Source organism: Bufo bufo, chromosome 1, assembly GCF_905171765.1.
Source record: "Bufo bufo chromosome 1, aBufBuf1.1, whole genome shotgun sequence".
In the NCBI taxonomy this organism is placed as follows: domain Eukaryota; kingdom Metazoa; phylum Chordata; class Amphibia; order Anura; family Bufonidae; genus Bufo; species Bufo bufo.
This window is the reverse complement of record NC_053389.1, coordinates 762110396-762128356: the sequence shown is the minus strand read 5'-3', so window position 1 is coordinate 762128356 and position 17961 is coordinate 762110396. Positions and strand designations below refer to the sequence as shown.

General features: G+C 41.8%; 1 protein-coding gene across 1 annotated transcript in view; it reads left to right on the top strand.

The window, feature by feature from the left end:
* ADGRE5 (adhesion G protein-coupled receptor E5) overlaps nt 1–17961 on the top strand; it is a 180701-nt gene that overhangs the window by 34268 nt on the left and 128472 nt on the right. The window contains exon 2 of the mRNA XM_040414661.1: nt 12699–12746. Within this exon, the coding sequence (XP_040270595.1) occupies nt 12699–12746 (48 nt within the window). The remainder of the gene's footprint in view (nt 1–12698; nt 12747–17961) is intronic.

Genomic DNA, 17961 nt, shown 5'->3' with positions numbered 1-17961 from the left:
TCACGGTGTTCACAGATCATAAAAATCGGGCTTACCTGGAGTCGGCTAAATGACTGAACCCGAGGCAGGCCAGATGGTCTTTGTTTTTCACCAGATTCAATTTCATTGTCACTTATCGTCCGGGGGTTAAGAACATCACGGCAGATGCCTTGTCTCGTAGTTTTCCTGGAGGTAGTGATTTTGAAAATCCGAGTTCGATACCTGGGGGTGGTGATATCTGTTCTATACCCTGACCTAGAGGTGAAGGTGTTAGAGGCTCAGGGAGACGCACCGGAGTCTTGCCCCTCTGGGAAATTGTTTGTTCCATCAGAATTGCATCATAAGGTGTTTGAGGAACATCACTGTATGGTTCTTATAGGACACCCTGGGAGTAAATCCACTGCCGACCTCATCTCTCGTAGATTCTGGGGGCCTGGGTTGCGTAAGTGTGTTGAGGACTATGTGTCGGCCTGTAGTATCTGTGCACGCGCTAAGGTCACACATACTCGACCTTCTGGATCTCTACTTCCATTGCCTATCCTCACTTATCTATGGATTTTATTACTGATCTGCCTAATTCGTCTGGAAAGACAGTTATTCTGGTGGTAGTTGTTTGTTTGAGTAAAATGGTGCACTTTATAGCATTGCCTGGCCTACTTAATGCTAAAACACTTGTGCAAGTGTTTGTTGACAACATTGTGAAACTTCATGGCATTCCCTCTGACGTGGTCTTGGATCATGGGACTCAGTTTGTATCCAGATTCTGGAAGGCGTTCTGTACTCGGCTGGGGGTACAACTGTCCTTTTCTTCTTCTTTTCATCCTCAGAAGAATGGACAGACTAATCAGAGTCTGGAGACTTACTTAAGATGTTTTGTCTCTGAGAACCAGGAGGAATTGCTCTTTGTTTTTGTCTTTGGCAGAGTTTGCCATAAACAATCATAGACAGGAGTCCACTGGTAAGTCGTCATTTTTTGGGGCATATGGGTTTCACCTGCAATTTGGCACATTCTCTAGTTCGGATACTTCCGGTATTCCTGTGGAGGAACGTTTTTTGTCATCATTGTCTTCTATAATTCAAAATAACTTGATGAATATGGGCAACAAGTATAAATGTGTGGCTGACAGGAAACGTATGAATGGTCCGGACCTAAGTGTGGGTGATTTTGTGTGGCTGTCCACAAGAAATATTAGGTTGAAGGTTCCTTCTTGGAAGTTGGGTCTAAGGTTTATTGGTCCACATAAGATCACTGCCATTAATAATCATATAGCTTTTCATCTTGAACTTCCTCAGGCTCTGAAAATTCATAATGTGTTTCACAAATCTTTGTTGAAGAGATATGTTGAATCTTTGGAGTCGTCCTCCTTGCCACCTGCTCCTGTCATGGTGGACGGTAGTTTGGAATTACAGATCGCCAAGATTGTAGATCTCTTCCGTAGATCTCTTCAGTATCTTGTTCACTGGAAGGGTTATGGACCAGAGGAGAGGATGTGGGTACCGGCATTTGACGTGAATGCCAGTCGTTTGGTGAAATCCTCTCACAGGTCTCATCCGGATAAGGTTGGTCCTGTGTGCCCGGAGGTCACCCGTAGAAGGGGGGGTACTGTCATGGACGTTCCTGCGACAGCTGGCAGGAGATCGGTGAGACTGGCAACATGTGGTTCGGTCTGACATGTTTTCCGTTTGGATCAAATGACGTCTGTGTTGTTTCTGGTGCTTGCCACACCTTCTTTCCCCAGGTGTGGCTATTTGGGTCATTTAACCTTCTCTATTTATTGTTGTTTCTCCCACTATGCTATGCGGTTTATAGCTTCAGTTTGAGTTGTGGATAGCTGGTGTGTGGATCTCGGCTGAGTTCCTGGTGCTGCCATAGCCAATTGACGTTAAGTGTTTTCTTTCCCTTTTGTATTCTGTTTGGGTTATTTTTAGTGATGAGCGAGCATGCTCGGCCGAATACCTGTTCAGCTCGAGCATCGTTTTGCTTGGCAGATCCGAGTGCTCGGCCGAATAATTCGGATGCTCAAATACAATGGAAGTCAATGGGAGACAACCAGGCATCCCCTGATCGGGAGAGAAGAGGGTGTCTGGTTCATAAAAAAAGGATAGAAATTGATTGAAACCCCATCAAAACCCCAGCTGGATGCATCTTAGACTCCTATTATGTACAACCTGGTGCTGCCAAACCAGCTCTCATCTGACTGAGAACCAGTAAACCTCAAAGTTATTTTGCATCTGCTGGATGGCTTGGGTGGACCTGCTCACCTAGATCAATAACATTAGGGCGACAAAAAGTTGTCAGATTGTCCTAACATAATATTTAATACCCTTTCTACCGTGTTTCCCCTGAAAATAAGACATCCCCCGAAAATAAGACCTACTTCCAGTTTTGCCTCTCGCTGTAATATAAGGCCCCCCCCCCCCGAAAATAAGACCTACCCGATAATAAGGCTTTCCCGATAATAAGGCCCCCCCGGAATATAAGGCCCCCGAAGCTACTGTAAAGCGTCTGACTCCTTTGGACCGTAGCGGCGGGCGCCGCCGCGCAGCTCACTGATTGGCCGCAGCACTGCCAGAGCTGTTCAGGCAGTGCGATGTCTCTTTAAATCAGAGAACCCGTGCCGCCGCCAGGACAAGCTGCCACCTGCTGCTCGCTCTTCCCTGACGGAGTCTGCCTGACTCACAATTAGACAGTGAGTGAGTCGCGCAGGGCAGGAGTCGGGCACATTGTGTGGAATCTGGCCGGCACGGACACACAGGGGTGACTGAGGTAGGGGGGGGGGAATGTCTGGTGAAGGTGGGAGGGGGGGAAAGACTAAATAATCCACTGTCCGCTGGCACAGGGGAGGGGGATCACTTAAAATGACACAGGGGGATCAGAGGGGGGAATCAAAATGACACAGGAGGATCAGAAGGGGGTACTAAAATGGTAATCCCTCCCCTCTGATTTTCCTGTGCCATTTTGATTCCCCCTTCTGATCCCCCTGTGTCATTTTGATTCCCCCCTCTGAACCCCCTTTGTCATGGAAAAATAAGACATCCTGATAATAAGACCTAGCGCATCTTTGGGAGCAAAAATTATTATAAGACACTGTCTTATTTTTGGCGAAACAGGGTATACAGTTTTGTCATGTAAAAACTCATTTGCATAAACATGGGCATATGGGAAAGACTTGCAAATGAGCAGAATATGATTTGTTTTTCAGCTGTCATAAGACTATGAAAACCAATAGATGGCGCCATTGAGTTATGAACAGCGCCCTCTATTGGTTTCACAGTCTTAAAACGATACAAATATTCTTGTCAGAAGACTATGAAACCAATAGAGGGCGCTGTTCATAACTCAATAGCGCCCTCTATTGGTTTCATAGTCTTCTGACAAGAATATTAGACTGATTCTTATGACAAGCTTATTAGTGTAGCCTTTTGCATGGAAAACTCACGATTAGAATATTTGCGATTAGAATATTTGCAATCTACACTAGGATGATATCTGACACTGGGAAAGCTGGGTAATAATTCAGTGATAAAATCTGACACTGGGAAAGCTGGGTAATAACTTGCGATCTACACTGAGTTATTACCCAGCTTTTCTAGTGTCAGATATTATCACTGACTTACTACATAATTATTACATAATATTCGCTATATTGCTATATATTCGTTTTTTAGAATATTCGTAATATTCTAAAAAACAAATATATAGCAATATAGCCGAACACCCGAATACTTTGGTGCTTGCTCATCACTAGTTATTTTGTGTGTTGCATTTCCCTGTAATTTGTATTAAGGCCTGAGGGAGACTCCTGTTCGTCCTTCCTTTTGGAGGAACAGGTTGTCTCAGTCCTGACATTAGTACGAGGGTCCTATAGGGTGAGTTAGGACACTAGGTATTCCGGTGTATAATCTCACCTACCTCTGGGGTCTGTTCATACTGGTAGTTAGTCAGGACTTTGATTAGGGTTAGGAGGTGTCTTTCTCCTTTCCCTAGTTTCCAGGTCTTATTCCCTTACCCCTTTTCCTCCTATGTTCGGTGTGTTGTTTCCCTCCCACAACCCAAACGTGACAGGTTGCTGCTATGAAAGCTTGATGTATAGCTCTTATAGCTTTAATCTACATCAGCTACAATTAATGTTTATGAGCTGTCAGGAATTCAGAGATAAGGGCTATACATTGAGCTTTCAGAGCAGCAACCTGAGGGGTTCAGTGAAACTAAAAGCAAGATACTCTGAAGAAAGACTGAAATATAACACTGTAAAACAAAAATTGCAACATTTTTAATAAACACCAACTGGAAAAATTATTTTAGCCCAAAATGAGTAAAATCCAATCATAAAAAATTGCCCCCGAAGGTGTTCATAGCCTTTTAAAAGGTATTCCAGGATTTTAGAATATTGACGGCCTATTTTCAGGACAGGCCATCAAAATCTGATTGGCAGGAGTCCCACACCCTCCACCTCCATCAATCGACTTTTCTCAAGTAGTTGTTCCTGAGCTACTCACATTCACTCTAGTGTTAAGTGAAGCAAGCTTCGGATGCATCATCCAAAGTCGCTTCGTTCAAAACTTCGGAATAATGCGTTACAGGGATCCGTCTCCGGAAGTAAGTTATTCACAAAGTCGTGCGTGACTTCGTTGAATAACTTCGGTAGTTGATTTTTGAAGTTGAAAACCATTTTAAAACTTGAAAACGAACTTGACTTTGGTTCCGACTGGCACCTCAGAACCAAAGCTAAGCTCGGTTTCAAGCTTTAAACAGCAATTCCTACAGACTCCAACTCTGCCCCTACATACTTCTAGAAGAGGCTCAGCTCCCTTCAGAACAAAAGAGTCTTTACATCTCCCTACACATTAGATTGTCCACCCTATCTGCTTAAAACCGCAGGTTCAGCCATCATTCATCTAATGTATATGGCCACCTTTGGATTACCAAGTAGCCAAACACTACTGTAAGTCGCCAAAGCCTGATTAAAAGTACAAAACACGTCCCACGACAGAGAGATGTCACCGTTGAACCCACTGACCATCAGCTTCATAAATGAGAAGATGTGCTGTGACTAAGCTTTTCCTGGTTTTGTTCGAATATAAAAGAACGTGATCAAAATGCAGCCAGATGTTACCTAAAATCACAATCAGAAATAAGCATAAAAAAAATCATTTTGCAGCCTTTCCTGTGTTCTATAATGAGCACATAGCATATAAAGCCTCCCTGCAGAGTGAAGAGCAGCGACAGGAAGTTCTATTTACAGTGTGGGCGAATAGCCAGACAGAGCAGCGGTCTGCAGAAAGTACCTACATACGAGCTTCAGAGGGAAAGGAGTAAAGAATAGAATCAGAGTCTCATAGTAAGACACATCAATTTTTCCCTACATGTATTTGCGAAAACATAACTTTAGACAAAGACTTCCAAAAGAATAGGGCATGTTCTATTTTTATGCAGGGCCATGGTCTTATGGATCTAGACCGCACATAGATATGTTATATGCATCTTTTGTGGCCCGATTGAAGTGAATGGGTGCACATGCGTTAAGCAAAAAATGTCGATCGGTTGCGGACAAAAACTGTGCATGAGTCCTTACAGAGAGTAAATCAATTCAGATAAAGGGGCGTGGTTGCATTATTATTATTATATATTTTTTTTCAATTAAAGCACCATCCATTCTATGGCGCTGTACATATGATAAGGGGTGCACATACAGACAATTGCACTAAGCATGAACAAGACAAGTTACAGACTGGTACAGAAGTAGAGAGGGCCCTGCCCGTGAGGGCTTACAATCTTCGAGGTATGGAGGAAGGACACAGCAGGTGAGGGAGAGTCGTTCAGGAGAGGCCACTTAATGTAAGTGCATTATGATGATCTCATGTTATTATAGTGATACATCAAAACGGGAAAAAGAGGACTTGACCTTTTTAAGTGCTGCCACTTGGCACTCTCAATAAGGCCTCATGCTCACTGTAGAGAAGCATAGGAGGCTTTAGTATACAACCTCAGGAACTCCATGTGCCATCATATGACACGCCTTGTGGTGTTGTATGTTGGAGACTTTCTCATCTAGAATCATTTACTTGTAGGGAAAAAAAAGCGTCAATATATCTCTGTACAAAATGGTGATACAGAATGGACTTATAGATGTCTAGACCATTACTTTGGGTTCTTTCCATCCTGTAAGTAGTACTTCCTTTTCAACCACCGCTGTAGCCCCGCTAGCTAGTTTATAGCCCCTCCCACCAGCTAGTAACATAGACACTCCCCTATCACTGCCCCGCCCATGGACATGACATCACAGGAAATAAGAGCTTCATGGACATGGTCATGTGACCACAGCCCAAAACGGAACATAGGAGCAATAAAAGTCAAAGAAATACATTACAAAATTACAGCTACCTCCATAAATGAATATTTTAAAGGATGTTGATGGAAACCCCTTAAACACAGCCATGTAAATGCTGACCAAATGCACATGTGCTGCCTGCATTTCTTCCTGTGGCGGGGACTCGAACCAGTCCATTCTTATCTCAGACAGATCAGACTGATCATTGTTACTGTTGAGATGAGATAAAACACTTTATCTTTAGTGGACTATAAATTATAAGGCTTCAATTTAACACAGTGACATTGGAAGGCGTTGTATATGTGTTTTATGTATTTTTAGGATTCATGCGCACAGTCACATCATGGCTATAGTTCAATCTTATTGCAGCAAGCCCCTAGATTTTTGGGTTTTGTTCTGTTGGTGCTTATCAAAGTTCCTATTGCCTGCTTACTAAAACAATAAAATAAAAAATGGTTCCTAAAGTCTACAGTAATATGTCCCCCTCCCCCGCCATCATGTACGAGAGTTACAACTTCACAGAGACTTATACAAGTCCTTTGTCGTAACATAAAGATATCCTTCAATGGCCGCACAAGTTGTGTCCATCCTTACCTTTCCACGAATCCTGTGAAAGGCTCCAGTTTCTCATTATATAAATTTGATATATTCTCCCATAGGCAAAAAAAATTTTCAAAGCTGGTCATCTCATTCCACTCATCCTGGGATAACTTGAGCCAGGAGGACATTTAAACATCTGCACAGTCGCTTTCTGTTTATATAATCGGGAGCTACAGAGAGGTCCGAGTGACTGTACTAAATCCTGCCTATTATCCTATTGACTCGTAGAAGCTTGGAATAAACTTATAACAGATGTGGTTGAAAAATGGACAGGAAATGAATTCAAACATGCCTTGGACAAACCTGTATCTATCCTAAGAGAAAAAATACAAAAGAAATAACATAAGAGCAGACTAGATAGACCATGTGGTGTCTTTCTGCCATCATTCTTCTACGTTTTTTATTGACAAGTCAAAAAACGCTTAAAGGGGTTGGCCACTCTCCATGTATTTTCTACAACTGTGTGGAAGGCAGGGGAAAAGTACATTTCCTAATATATGTCTTTAAGTAGATCTGCCTATTTTTTCAACAATCTGAGGCCACGCCCCCTGAGTCCCGCTCTACTGTGCAGCCAGTCCGTCTATGGCTACACGCGACATGGAGAAGCTTCGTCCATGCCTACTGTGTAAATGCGCATATGCTGCTTTTCCACATTGCATTGCAGCGCATGCCCAGTCTGCCCCTGCTACAGGCGCGCTCCCTGCTCCTACTCTGCTTGTTTCTGTCAGACTTCTGAGCGGGAGCCTGGTAGGAGCGGATCCCCTGTGTGTAACTCACTGTAAATATATACATGTGTATGATCATGTTGCCGGGGGGTATAGTGTCATGTATCCTTCGTGTGCAGCTCGTATCCAGCTCCAGTGCCATCCTACCTACAGCAGCCCCTGACGGTAGGTGTGCCCCGCTTGCCACAGAGTGCACAGAGGAAAGGTTCTGATCTCCACAGTTCGTGACTGTGGAGATCAGAACCTTCTAAAATGTAGATATAATATCCCTCCTCCCTCGTCCTCTCCCCCCCCCAGTAGCCCTCAATGTGCCCCCTCATTTTCTTACTGGTCCCATTGAGCAGGCGGGAAGGCGGGCGCGTGATTCCCCGATCCTCCGCCCCTCCTCTCCCCAACCCTCTCTAATTTTCCGGATGGCTGAGCGGTTTTAGCAGAGTGTTAGCACACAGCTGACACTCTACTTGAAGTGGAGGACATCTGTGCTGGCACAGATGACAGCTGTTTAACTCCTTCCATGCCGCGGTCCATAGGGACCGCTGTATGGAAGGGGTTAACAGGGAGGGAGCTCCCTCTCTCTCCCATCGGGTGCTGCTGTGCCTTTGCAGCCACCCAATACCTGACGGGATCACAGAGGGAGGGGGTCCCCTCCCTCACCCATCAGCCGCCGCTCTGTTACCATTGCAACCGGACGCCTTCACAGGCTTTTGGCTTGCCATGATATAGCTAAGCTGGATCAGGCTTCTGCTAAAGGCAGCAGCAGCCTGATCAGCCTGTGTGTAAAGTCATACAGTACACTATATAGTGTACTGTAGTGTATTATATAGGCATCAGACCCACTGGATCTTCAAGAACCAAGTGGGTCTGGGTCAAAAAAATAAAATAAAAAAGAATTTCTTCTTATAGCCGCACATTTATCACCTATTATTAAAAAAAATACACTACACATTTAATATCACCGCGTCTGTAACGACCTGATCTATGAAAGGGTCACTTTCTCTGAATGCCATAAAAAAAAAAAATATATGAAATAAAAATTTTGCCCACCTAACTTCCCAAAAAAGGTAATAAAAGTGATCAAAAAAAGTCGTATGTACGACAAAATGGTACCAATCAAACCGTCACCTCATCCTGCAAAAAATGAGCCCCTACATGAGACAATCGCCAAAAAAATAAAAATAAATTATGGCTCTCAGACTATGGAGACACTAAAACATGTTTTTTTTCTAAAATGCTATTATTGTGTTAAAGTAAAATAAATAAAAAAAAAGTAGACATATTAGGTATCGCCACGTCCATAAGAACCTGCTCTACAAAAATATCACATGACCTAACTCCTCAGGTGAACACTGTAAAAAGTGTGTAAAAAAATGTGTAAAATAAGCTATTTTTTGTCACCTTACATCACAAAAAGTGTAATACTAAGCGATCAAAAAGGCGTATGCCCCCCAAAATAGTACCAATCAAACTGCATTCTCATCCCGCAAAAACTGAGACCCTACCTAAAAATAAAAAGCTCAGACAATGGAGACACTAAAATAGGATTTTTTTAGCTTCAAAACTGCTATTATTGTGCTAAAGTGACACAAATAAAAAAAAAGGTAGACATATTAGGTATCGCCACGTCCTTAAAAAAAAAAAGTGTAAAAAAAGCTTTTTTTGGTCAACTTACATCACAAAAAGTGTAATACCAAGCAATCAAAAAGTTATATGCACCCTAAAATAGTACCAATCAAATCGTCATTTCATACAAAAAAAAAATGAGCCCTTGCATAAGACATTATCGCCCAAAAAAAACTAACTATGGCTTTCAGAATACGGAGAAACAAAAAAAAACATTATTTTTAAATGCTTTGTTATGTAAAACTGACACAAACAACCAGAAAGTCATATTTGGCATTGTCGCGTTCATAACAACCTGCTCTATAAAAATACCACATGATCTAACCTGTCAGATGAATGTTGTAAATAACAGAAAATAAAAACTGTGCCAAAACAGCTATTTTTTGTTACCTTGCCTCCCAGAAAGTGTAATATAGAGCTACCAAAAATCATAGACCCTACAAAGGGCAACTAATGATACCAACCCTACAGAGGGCACCTGTGTAAATCAACTACTGTAAGAACTCTACTGAGACCAACTGAATCCAGGGCAAGAAACTTAGACATCCATGGAACCTACAGAGGGCACCTCCCGGGTTGGCAGAGCAGGGCACAGTACATACTCTGTTCCTTTCCTGAATGGCCTTGCACAGGGTCACGGGTTTGTGCTGGATCTGCGGGGAGCTCTGGGGAGCATTGCTCTGTGCTCTGTACATATACACATCTCCTCCTCCATGATGGGTATATAGTTCTCCAGGGCTTCCCTGGAGAAGGCTTGCACGATGACCTTCTTGTGCTTGTGCTGGCTGTCATGCAGATTGGAGAGGCAGTCGGCCCCCAGGATGGTACGGACTGATTCCGTCCAGTGCATGAACACCAGCTTTTGCTCCCTCAGGAGGATCTGCCGCACGTTTTCAGCGCCCATGATGCGCACGGTCCTGGTTCCAAACAGATGCGTCTTGTAGATGTGTCTGTACTTTCTGAGCTACGTGATGATGTGTGAGGGGATGTATGGAGCGGGTCTGCAGCGGGCCCGCTTTATACATGGCGGGTGCCAGCTGTATCATATAGCTGGCACCCGCCCGCATTGACAGGGAGCGGCGATCGCGCCTCCCCCATCATTTAACCCCTTTAGGCATTGATCACGGCACCTGTGAGTGAAGGCAGAGGGATGTGGCTCCCTCTGCCTTCTGATCGGAGCCCCCGCGATGAAATTGCGGGGCTCTGATCTGTTGCCATAGCAGCCTGGACGCTGCTGATGAGCTCCAGGCCTGCCATGGCAATCTCTATGCTGAGCTATGCACGAGGCATAGCTCAGAATGGAGAGTGTGAAAATCCTATTCACCCTAATAGAGATCTATTAGGGTGAATAGGAGAGGGGATCAAAAGATCCCATGTACTAGCACCCTATGGGGGGCTAATAGTAAAAAGAAAAGTTTAAAACACCCCCCTTTTCCAATTTTACATATAAAAATATATAAACAATAAAAAAAAAATAGTAGGTATCACAGCATCCAAAAATGTCTGAACTATTAAAATATAAAAAAAAGTATTCCCGTGCGGTGAATTCCATAACGGGAAAAAAATGAAAAACAAGCGATTCACCATTTTTTGTCATCTTGTCCCCAAAAAAATTGAATAATGATGATCAAAAACGATGATCCAAAATATAAAATATTTCAGATAATGGCACTGCAAAGATAATTTTGATTTTTTAAAAGATTATTTTTTTAAAAGTAGTAAAACAAAAAAAAAAACCTATACAAGTTTGGTATCACCGCATTCGTATTGAAGTGCAGAATAAGGGTGTCCGGTTATTTTTTTTTGAAAAAAAATGGATACAATGCTCCACAAAAACCTTGGCCTACTTCTGTTACATTGATGATGTACTAATTGTCAGACTCAGAAGAACAGCTACTAAGGTTCCACGAGAGATTCAACAACTTTCATCCCACCATAAACCTGACATTGAATTACTAGCATATGGAAATCAACTTTCTAGACACTACCATAAGTATTCGAAACAACTTAATAAAGACAATCCCTAGATCGAAAACCCATTGATCGCTCTACATACCTGAGATGGGATAGCTTCCACCCCAAGCACATTAAAAAATCCCTTGTCCACAGCCAGGCCATCAGATACAAATGTATCTGCTCCAGCCCAACAGACAGGGATGAACACTTAGGCCGCCTTGAGAGGATATTTTTAAACCAGGGCTACCATCCCACCACAACTAAGGACTAAATCAACAGAGCCACCAGGATACCCAGAAACCAATTCCTTGAATATAAACAAAAAGAAGCCAATGACCATGTACCTCTAGTGGTGACCTACAACCCACAACTAGAGGTACTAAGATAAACCGCAAGAAAACTACACCATACTCAAAGATGGCTGTCTCAGGACAATATTCCCAGACCCTCCCATGCTGTGCTTCAGACAACCTCCGAATTTAAGAAATCTAATGTTCAGGAGCTGACTACCATCCAATATACAGAAAGGAACTTTTCCCTGCGAAGAGCTGCCGAACCTGTTAACACATACAGACCACAGACAGGATATGTATCCCCAACACCCAGCAGGACTATAAGATTCCTGGAACATTCACCTGTTCTGCATCCAATGTGGTCTACCTCATTATGTGCACTAAATGTCCAACTCAGGGTCTTTATGTGGGGGAAACAGGGCAGATACTCAGAGCGAGGATGAGGTCTCACTGCCATACTATAAAGGAAAAAAGACAACTTTCCCTGTTGCCAAACATTTTGGTCATCCTGGACATAGTATTACAGACCTCCAAGTATTAATATTAAAAGGTCATTTCAAATCTCAAAGGGATAGACGAGTTTGGGAATACAAATTTATGACTCTCTTTGACACACTCAACACAGGACTGAATTTGTCTCAAGGTTTTATGGCCTGCTACAACATCTGAGGAGAAAGAGGGGTCGTCTCCTCTCTAAACTCAGAGACAAACAAACTTTCACAAGGCTTATCTGTAAACTGATTAAGAACTCTTTCTCCAAGACCATTCCTCTGTTTGTTGGTGTTTTGCAATTTATTACTCCACCTCTCTGTTCTTTCCTGTGTATATCCATGTTTCTTTAGAGATTTTTTCATTCCTGGCCTGAAGAAGGGACCTGAGCGTCTCGAAAGCTTGCTTTATAACATCATGTATTTTAGTTAGTCATTAAAAGGTATCAAATTACAATATTTTATATTGTTTCTCTTTTAGAGAGCATCAAGACTTCTCACTACTGGCTACCATGGTACCAAACATTTTTATTTTCGCTACAGCCTAGTAAACATTCTTTATTGCAACCTAGTTCCCAGTGACGTCTGGATTCTTGCTGAAACTGGACAATTCCTTTAATATAAATTTACATTGCAATGTCCTGCTATTTTTACTTTCCTGCTAATTGTTCTTTTGCGATTATGTATTTTTGTGTTTTATTATAGGTGCCACCAGTCAAATGTTAAACTGCCCCATTGGAACTCTACCTCCAAGTACGTATCTTGTCTTTTCCACATAGATGTCAAAGTGTATTTTTTACTGAAGAGAGCTTGAGATTTCTGTTGTTCTGTACCATGAAAGACAGAAACATGCAATGCGACAATTAACTGCAATATAGAGTACAAAATTGCATAATACAGGAAGTGCAGATCTATTAGGCAAGTTGTATTTTTGAGGATTAATTTTATTATTGAACAACGACCATGTTCTCAATGAACCCAAAAAACTCATTAATATCAAAGCTGAATATTTTTGGAAGTAGTTTTTAGTTTGTTTTTAGTTTTAGCTATTTTAGGGGGATATCTGTGTGTGCAGGTGACTATTACTGTGCATAATTATTAGGCAACCTAACCAAAAACAAATATATACCCATTTCAATTATTTATTTTTACCAGTGAAACCAATATAACATCTCAACATTCACAAATATACATTTCTGACATTCAAAAACAAAACAAAAACAAATCAGTGACCAATATAGCCACCTTTCTTTGCAAGGACACTCAAAAGCCTGCCATCCATGGATTCTGTCAGTGTTTTGATCTGTTCACCATCAACATTGCGTGCAGCAGCAACCACAGCCTCCCAGACACTGTTCAGAGAGGTGTACTGTTTTCCCTCCTTGTAAATCTCACATTTGATGATGGACCACAGGTTCTCAATGGGGTTCAGATCAGGTGAACAAGGAGGCCATGTCATTAGATTTTCTTCTTTTATACCCTTTCTTGCCAGCCACGCATCTTGGCAGCTGCACGCTTGACTTTTCTCAGTTCATGGGCAGTTATTTTGCGCCTTGGTTTTTCCACACGCTTCTTGCGACCCTGTTGACTATTTTGAATGAAACGCTTGATTGTTCGATGATCACGCTTCAGAAGCTTTGCAATTTTAAGAGTGCTGCATCCCTCTTCAAGATATCTCACTATTTTTGACTTTTCTGAGCCTGTCAAGTCCTTCTTTTGACCCATTTCGCCAAAGGAAAGGAAGTTGCCTAATAATTATGCACACCTAATATAGGGTGTTGATGTCATTAGACCACACCCCTTCTCATTACAGAGATGCACATTACGTAATATGCTTAATTGGTAGTAGGCTTTCGAGCCTATACAGCTTGGAGTAAGACAACATGCATAAAGAGGATGATGTGGTCAAAATACTCATTTGCCTAATAATTCTGCACGCAGTGTAATAACAAGTGCTACACTATAAGTGCGAGATACTTGGCAAATCGTTTTGTACAAAATTATTTGAGCCCGTCTGCCGAGCGTCAAGGCGATCTCTGTTAGACGGGTTCCTACGCTAAATTCTACCTGTTAGGTGCCATGACGGCTACCATACATTTCAGGGAGTGTAGGTTACACAGCAGGCCCACTCTCCGACATCACCGGCGCCAAATGGCTACCAAGGACTGCAGTGAGAGTCCACAAACTATCTCACTCCTGGTGCCATGGCTTCAGTGAGTGAAGGGGAGGAGGTCTGACTATGTACTAACTCTAAATAAAATCAGCCTATAGGGCAGACAGGGTGGTCAGGAGTGCATGACTGAGGAGGCAGCCACACCTCCAGTACAAACTGCAAAGAAAAACCAAAAAAGGGGGTCAGTCTGCACAAACCAAACCGCAGAAGCACATTGCTATGGCAGGGAACAACATTGAAAGACAGAAACATGCAATGCGACAAATAACTGCAATATAGAGTACAAAATTGCATAATAATAACAAGTGCTACACTTCACTCACTGAAGCCATGGCACCAGGAGTGGGATAGTTTGTGGACTCTCACTGCAGTCCTTGGTAGCCATTTGGCGCCGGTGATGTCGTAGAGTGGGCCTGCTGTGTAACCTACACTCCCTGAAGTGTATGGTAGCCGTCATGGCACCTAACAGGTAAAATTATCGTAGGTATGTGGAACCTCACTCCCTGAAATGTATGGTAGCCGTCATGGCACCTAACAGGTAGAATTTAGCGTAGGAACCCGTCTAACAGAGATCGCCTTGCCGCTCGTCAGACGGGCTCAAATAATTTTGTACAAAACGATTTGCCAAGTATCTCGCACTTATAGTGTAGCACTTGTTATTATTATGCAATTTTGTACTCTATATTGCAGTTAATTGTCGCATTGCATGTTTCTGTCTTTCAATGTTGTTCCCTGCCATAGCAATGTGCTTCTGCGGTTTGGTATGTGCAGACTGACCCCCTTTTTTGGTTGTTCTGTACCATGAAATCTAAATATAGTTGTAGTATAAAAAGAGCATAACGCAGCTTAATAAATCCTTATACAGTACCTTGAAAAAGTACTCATACCAGTTGAACTTTTTTCACATTAAACCCACAAACTTAAATGTATTTTATTGGGATTTTATGTGAGTAGCAAGCATGTGTGAAGTGAAAAGAAAATAATAAACGGTTTTCAAAATTTGTAATAAATAAAAACTGGAAAGTGTGGCGTGCATTTATATTCATCCCCCCCTGAGTCAATAACTTGTAGGACCACCTTTCATAGCTGGAATTCTTTTGGGGTGTGTTTCTACCAGCTTTGCACATTTTTTTGGCCCATTCTTCTTTGCAAAATAACTCAAGCTCAGTCAGATTAGATGGAGAGCGTCTATGAACAGAAATTTTTAAGTCTTGCCACAGATTCTCAATGGGATTCAGGGATTCAGGGCTGTTCTAACATAAATATGCTTTGACCTAAACCATTCCATTGTAGCTCTGGCTGTATGTTTAGGCTCGTTGTCCTGCTGGAAGGTGAACCTCCGCCCCAGTCTCAAGTCTTTTGCAGCCTCTAATAGGTTTTCCTCCATGATTGTCCTTGATTGTCCTTGATTTAGCTACATTGATCTTCCCATCAACTCTGACCAGCTTCCCTGTCCCTGCTAAAGAAAAGCTTCCCCACTGCATAATGCTGCCACCACCAAGTTTCATGTGTTCAGGGTGATGTGCAGTGTTAGTTTTTTTGTCACACATAATTTTTGCAAAAAGGCCAAAAGGTTCAACTTTGGTCTCATCTGATCACAGCACCTTCTTCCGCATGTTTTCTGTTTCCCCTACACGGCTTGTGGCAAACTGCAAACGGGACTTTATATGGCTTGCTATTTTTGCCACTCTTCCATAAAGGTCAGATTTGTGGAATACATGACTAATAGTTGTCCTGTGGACAGATTCTCCCACATTAGCTGTGGATCTCTGCAACTTCTCCATGGGCCATGGGCCTCTTGGGCTGCTTCTATAATTATTGCCCTCCTTGCCTGGGCTGTCAATTTAGGTGAATGGCCATGTCTTGGTAGGTTAGCAGTTGTGCCATACTCCATTTTTGGATGATGAATTGAACAGTGCTCCATGAGATGTTCAGAGCTTGGGATATTTTTTTATTTATAACATAAACCTGCTTTACATTTCTCCATAACTTTATCCCTGACTTGTCTGGTGTGTTCCTTGGTTTTCATGATGCTGTTTGATCTCTAATGTTCTCTAATAAATCTCTGTGGCCTTCACAGAACAGCTGTAGTTATACTAAGAATACATTAAACACAGGTAGACTCTATTTACTAATTAGGTGACTTATGAAGGCAATTAGTCACACTAGATTTTATTTAGGGTTATCATAGTACAGGGAACTGAATACAAATGCACGCCACACTTTTCAGATTAAAAATTTTGAAAACCATGTATGATTTTCTTCTCACTTCAGACATACTTGCTACTTTGTGTTGGTCTATCCCAGTAAAATACATTTAAGTTTGTGTGTGTAAGATGAAAAAATGTGGAAAAGTTCAAGGGGTAAGAATACTTTTTCAAGGCACTGTAAGATGCATAAACAGTGTGTGTTCACTACCTTCCAGCAGGAGTGTTTGAGGTGCTTGAGGATTTATGTACAAATGGCAGCTCTATGGGATACACATGGGGTTTTTACAGAAAAGTAGTCTCCAGGCCACTAATATAGTAAAGGGTATATACTATTAAAGATGAGGTTACTGTTGGTAACAGATGGGTAAATCGCTCTAAATTCGATTTGTCTTTGATTTGGCCATAGTTGACCGATTTGATTTGGGTCTGAATTTTTTCAATCCTACTCGAGAGTTCTCCAACTGGCCAGAAAATTTGTGTATGACACTCTGAGGTCTACTAGTACTCATCATTTTCCTCTGTTGTCTTTCAGTTTTTAAAACTTTTTTTTATTAATCTCTCTCCCTCCCCCCACCCCCCAAAATTTGTCTGAATCAAATTTCTAAAATTCGGATTTGGATGCAACTCAATATTTTACAAAATTTGAGGTGGTTTAGATTTGTTTAGGGCACATGTACGAAACCAAATGTCAGCTTGAGTGGTGCAAAGCTCTGGAGCAGTGGAAACGTGTTCTCTGGAGTCATAAACAACATTTATTATCTGGCTGGCTGATGTAGAACCTGCGGGGTCTCTGCACAGCCTTTATCAATACTTTCATCTGCATGAAGATGACAGTTATCATTGGCAGCACTGAGTTTTCTAGTGCATTTCTTTACTTAAGAACAGTTCACTTGCTTAAGACCAGTGCTGGCTGACTGTTATCCCAGCTCCTGATGTGATAGATGCGCCTATATGTTAGACCACCTGTTGACAATGAATCTGATGCCCAGATTAAAGGCTATGTAGAATATATTGCAGTTTACTAATTTTGAGCAAAAATAATTCTTTAAATTGGTCTCAATTAAAAATATGGTGTTCTTTTTTGTACAGAGCTGAGATGCTCTTGTAGCAACCTTTGGATTTTCTATCCTTTCGGTCAGACCAGAAGCAGACGGACTCCTTATCTCTGCTCTTTGACATTATAAACACTGATTATATCTCGGTTCTTATCTTACTGATAAAAATGTAGCTTAAATAATTGTTTATGACCTCTAAGTAAATTAGAGATAAGGGTTATTAGATAACCAGCATAAAGTAAAAGTGAAAGTACCAGTCACACAGCTAGAAAAACAGTTAACCCTTTGTGACAGATCCGCTCAATATTTTTAAAAAAGCCAACTGAAAAAAATTATTTTTAGCCAAAAATGAATAACATGCAATCACAAAAAAATTGCCTCCGAAGGTGTACATAGCCTTTAAGTATAAATAGTGCAGCAGATGAACCAGATAAACGAGCCTATATATTAGACCACCTGTTGACAATGAGTCTGACGCACAGTACGCGTATGTATAACAGAACATATTAAAGGGAACCTGTCAGCGGCAA